This window comes from Natrix helvetica (assembly GCF_964273705.1).
Source record: "Natrix helvetica genome assembly, chromosome: 2".
Classification (NCBI taxonomy): Eukaryota; Metazoa; Chordata; class Lepidosauria; order Squamata; family Natricidae; genus Natrix; species Natrix helvetica.
The window spans coordinates 273,134,873-273,139,649 of record NC_138552.1 but is presented as its reverse complement, the minus strand read 5'-3'; the positions used below and the strand labels follow the sequence as shown (position 1 = coordinate 273,139,649).

At 43.8% G+C, this 4,777-nt stretch overlaps 1 protein-coding gene across 1 annotated transcript; it reads right to left on the bottom strand.

Annotated features, from left to right (window-relative positions):
• Window positions 1-598: 598 nt before the first annotated feature.
• DNAJC30 (DnaJ heat shock protein family (Hsp40) member C30) lies at window positions 599-3,324 on the bottom strand. Its single transcript, XM_081940058.1, has one exon. The coding sequence runs from the start codon at window positions 3,040-3,042 to the stop codon at window positions 2,326-2,328; it is 717 nt and encodes a 238-aa protein (XP_081796184.1). The 5' UTR covers window positions 3,043-3,324; the 3' UTR covers window positions 599-2,325.
• Between the last annotated feature and the right edge of the window lie 1,453 nt (window positions 3,325-4,777).

Sequence of the window (4,777 nt, the reverse complement as noted above, 5' to 3'; positions counted from 1 at the left end):
GCAGCATCCAGATACGCTTGTGAAGGCAAGGCAACAGAGATTCTGCAAGCTTCTCCAGAAAGCCCTAGCGACCACCATGCAGTTCCACCTGAACCTAAGCCACACAATGCAAGATTGGTAGGGAGGGCGTGAGGGGAGGGGGGGGGCGTTGGTAGAATTCCTTGAAATGTTGCACAGAATGCCTAGGAGATCCTAGCAGGTATATTTCAGCATACTGTCATACAGCAGGAAATCTTACAGCAGCTCTCAGATGAAATGGTATTATCTCGGGGCGGGCGGGGGGGACACCACTAAAAAAGGCTTAGAAGCTTTCATTATGGGCATCTTATAGTCTCTGTGTCCATGCTTAATTTAACACAGGGCTCAGTGCTGAGCTATGAAGTGTGTACACTTTTGGAAAAGTGCCCCTAAATGTGGAAGGCTGGTTATATGACAAGTCAAAATGCTATTCGCTGATTTATGATTTATCATATACTCTTGTGCAATACTGCTTCGGAGTGCTTTTTTCCTCCACTGTTACATCAGTTATTACAACGCCAAAACTGGCTTCTGCATCGTCCAAGGAACTTTATTTGAGAGTGATCCTTAAAACATCCTAGGGATGAACAGGAACAACAATGTGAAATGTATCCAAAATTGGCATCTAATGGAAATCTACCTGCAGAGCACAATCTAAAGACAGTTAAAATAAATTAAGCTAATTACAAAGTACACAGAAGATAAATATATATATATCACTCCTAGTCTGGCGTTTCTTCATATCCAAGAGAACGGGACTCTTTTTTTCCTAGTTTGAGATTGATGGCTGCTTTTATGACAGTCATCAATCACAAGGAACTTATTTCCTCTCACTATCCATATATGGGGATTCATTCTTCTTAAATCCAGCTAGCTCAAGAACAAAGCACTCTAGCTTATGAATCTAAATGATTTCACTAGCAGTTGTAGATCAGTACAGTACTAGGACTCCCTCTATAGTACTGTTTAGGAACAACATTCCAGTTTTTGAAAACAAAGGAGAATTGCTATCGGGGAGGGGTTATTGGCTAAACACTGAAAAAGGGCAGGCACTTTTTCACTGTCATCCAGACTAGGAGCAGACAGTTTAGGAGACTCAGAATGAAAATCATACAGGAAGGAAAAAAGGAAAAAAAAAAAGGTTTACACCTATGAAGGGCTAAGACTGAAAGAGAAGACGTGTTTACAAAAAACTAGATGTATTTGCACAATATACTAAATTTGGCTTGTTTTTATGTTCTGGTTTCTGGGATCCTCTTATGCAATCCCATTGTTTGATTTGTTAATGATTTAATACAGTGTGTGAAAATGGGAGAATTCAATTACACAATTGCTTGGATGGGTTCAGTTAAGATAAATAAAATAGCTTAAACAATACTGTGTAAATGCAGTTTTAGAGGGGGCAGGGGAGGCCCTGGAAAGATTACTGCAGATAACACAATCTTCAATTAAAAAGCACATTTTGGCACTATTCTAAGTCACCCCCAATGTTAATGTAAAAGATGTCATAGTTAAAGATAGCTCAATAACATGTATCATCAATCTCGGTGCTTTTGAAGTTTTAAAACAAAGTGTGTGTGTGTGTGTGTAAATTTATGTTTGTGTGTGGCTTGAACGTTTTGTAGACATAAGGAAACCACAGTACAGCTATACGATACAATCTGCAAAAAGCCCACAGTGGTCAGTTTATCCAATTAAATTATATTTAGGATAAAGACATGATTGGCTCTCAGTACCAGAAGTCAAACTGTCCAGAAACTGTCCCTCTATTTGAATGCTTTGACAAAAATGAAACATTTGTTCATAACATTCCAATTTCTTTCTGTATTTTTACATTCTGCAGCAGCCTTGGGTCCAAATCCAGGACAAGTCTCAACAATCGTATAAATATGCCTGTGCAAAACCAGGAACGTTTTCTACCCGTGAAAAGGAAAGGAAACCCTCCCCCCACCCTCAAATCCTTCTACTCTTCACTTAAAGGAAGAGGAAGAATTTCATGCTATTAGAAGTGACATCTGGCAATAATATTTTGCATGGGCAAGCACCTATATTCCTTCTCCCGGGGTTGTTAAGCGTGGACAATTAACTACGTAAAACTATGCCTGTTTCAAATCCTTCTAAAACTGTAAAGTCCTTTGGGCGCTAGATGAAACTTCCCCAAGAGACTGGTGGTGTAGCCCAAAAGCTGCTGAGTGCCCTGCAGCAGAAAGTTCACAAAATGTCTTGCCACTGTTTTTTCTGTTTCTCCTGCTTCCAAAGTTTCCCCAAGAGATCAGCAGGTGAGGTCAGCACACCTTTCTCCTCTCTTCACTGGTATCTGAGTAGGATCATGACTCCGGATAAAAACAACACGAGGAGAACACTCTCAAGGAATTTGTACTTGTTCTCCTCCATGATCTCTTTGCGCTTCTGCATTTCTTGCTGCTTTAGCCGCATCAGGCGCTCCCTTTCCAACTGCTCGCCATAATGGGCTCGGTAGAATTCATCGAAGTTGAAGATGGGCTTGCCTGAAGGGTGGCCAGAGGTGTAAAGCGGCTTCTTCCTGGACACTGTCTGAGCAGCAGAAGCTGCTGCTTTACTTTTGCCCGAGGGCTTCTTGGCGTTGGAAATGTCCTTCTGGGTGAGGAGGCCACGGTCGTACTTCTTGCGCAGGCTGAGGCTGCCCAGCACCTGGTAGGCCTGAGTGATGTGGATGAAGCGATCGGCCGCCTCCACGCTGCCCGCATTGCGATCCGGGTGGTAGAGGAAGGACTGTCGGTAGTAAGCGGTCTTAATTTGGGCCTGAGTGGCGTTGCTTTGCACTCCCAGCAATTCGTACAGGTCCTTTCGTCGAGGACGGCGCCAAACGTTTCCTCCTCCTTCCCCTTCCTGGCCAGGACCTGATCGCCCACGAAAGGCGACGGGAAAGACAAGGGTGGGCAGCGCTGCTTTGGGCCTAAGACCGGCTCTATAGGACGGCCAGAGGAGATCTGAGGCGAGCACAGAGGAAGCCCTTGACTGGCGCTGCGACCTTGCCAGGGCCATAGGCAGCGCCTTTAAAAGGCGACGGCGACTCGCTCGCCCTCGACCTCTGCCATCTTGAGTTACCCGACCGCCTTAAGCAAAATCAACCGGTAACCCAGAAAGGAAGCTCATTGGAAAACTCTTCCAGGCCGGCCGAAAGGCGGGGCGTTGTCAGCTATTGGTCAGCTCTTGATGGACGTGGCATGCAGCCACTAAGCAAGACGGCGAAAGCAAGGGATAAAGGCAGAGAGGCGGTGCGTCCCAACGCGTGGAATGACCACGGCGCATGAGCGAAGCGGCCAATGAGGTTTCGTTTCCGGTAAGAGCGGGGAGGGGGCGAGAGCGTTGTCTGCGGACAGACGGGGAGCTCGGCCAATTCAAGAGCTGGTAGGTGGGGCAAAGGCCGATACGGGAAAACGTACGTCACACGCTGCGTTTAATCTGTTTGATGAACTCTGTTACTACGTCACCCCACCTGTCCGCCAATGGGAGCGCTTTATAGGGTGTCTTCGGAGTCCGAAGCGTCTCAATCGAACGGTGACAGAAGCTGCGTAGTTCGGGACTTTTATTGGCAGCAGCTCTATGGGACACTAGAAGAATTTAGTGCCGCCTAGCACCGTCCTGTTATTAAGCTTCTTAATAAATATTGTTTGGTGGGGTCGTTGTAAGGGTTTCTGTTGCAGTGTTAACGCAACCCTAGTAAACCATGATCGTTAACCCTAACAGCTGCATTCGGACCATATGGTATTATAAACGCAATTATTTTGCATGAACACAACTTCGCTGGATTCCCTGTGATGTTAGCTTGTGCTCTAACTATAGTGTTGAAAAACTATAGGGGATTGGACTGCTTTGAAATGTTATGCTATATTTGTCATGGGTTTCCAACCTTGGCAACTTTACTGGGGGACTTCAACTCCCAGAATTCCCCAGCCAGCTGGCTGGGGAATTCTGGGAGCTGAAGTCCGCCAGGCTTAAAGTTGCCAAGGTCGGAAACCCTTGCTATATGCTGTGATTTGCAAATTACAGTTGCTGTATTCATGCATTATCTAAATGAATTTCATTATCAGAATGAAACAAGGCCAATTAAAGCATGTGATATATGAACACAGTCTCTGTCTCATTGTATAATACAGTAGCTTAAACCTTGAATTATAGCAGTGTTGTGGCCATTGAGGTGGGCAGTAATTAGATTATATTTGCAGTAGGAGTTACTTGAAGACTTCACAGATTATTCAGGGAGAAGATCCTGGGTCTGAAAACAAAGTAAGGGAATCTTGGTTCTTTCCTGTCATGGTTAGATGATAAAAACTAGATTTCTCTTCTCTTATAAATACTTGACCTTTTACTCCAAAGTTATGGGGGAGGAACGAAGAAAAAAATAATCTACTTTCAGGGTCATTTGTCCATCTCTGGTTGAATATAAACTAACAAGATTAATATAGACACCTGTAACAAGCTACAGTGATGTCAAAATGACATATGCATTGTTACGCTTTCAAAATTATCCAATTATGTAGTTTATATTTATTGATTTTAGAGTAAGCACTCAAACTGAGCGGCCTTGAATTACCAAACATTTTGAAATTTGGTTGCTGAAAGAAGTAAGTGTAATATGTGATGGAAGTAAAGAAATTGAATGTGTAATGAATGGTTTAGCATTGAGCAAGGAGTAAGTAAGACAAGGGTGTGTGATGTTTCCTTAATGTATTTGTTTTGAAGTATTTATGGGTAAAAATGTAAGGGGTTCTGGTAG

What these genes read in the sequence shown, in the direction of transcription:
- DNAJC30 (XM_081940058.1), bottom strand. Translation starts at nt 3,042, where the DNA reads ATGGCCCTGGCAAGGTCGCAGCGCCAGTCAAGGGCTTCCTCTGTGCTC.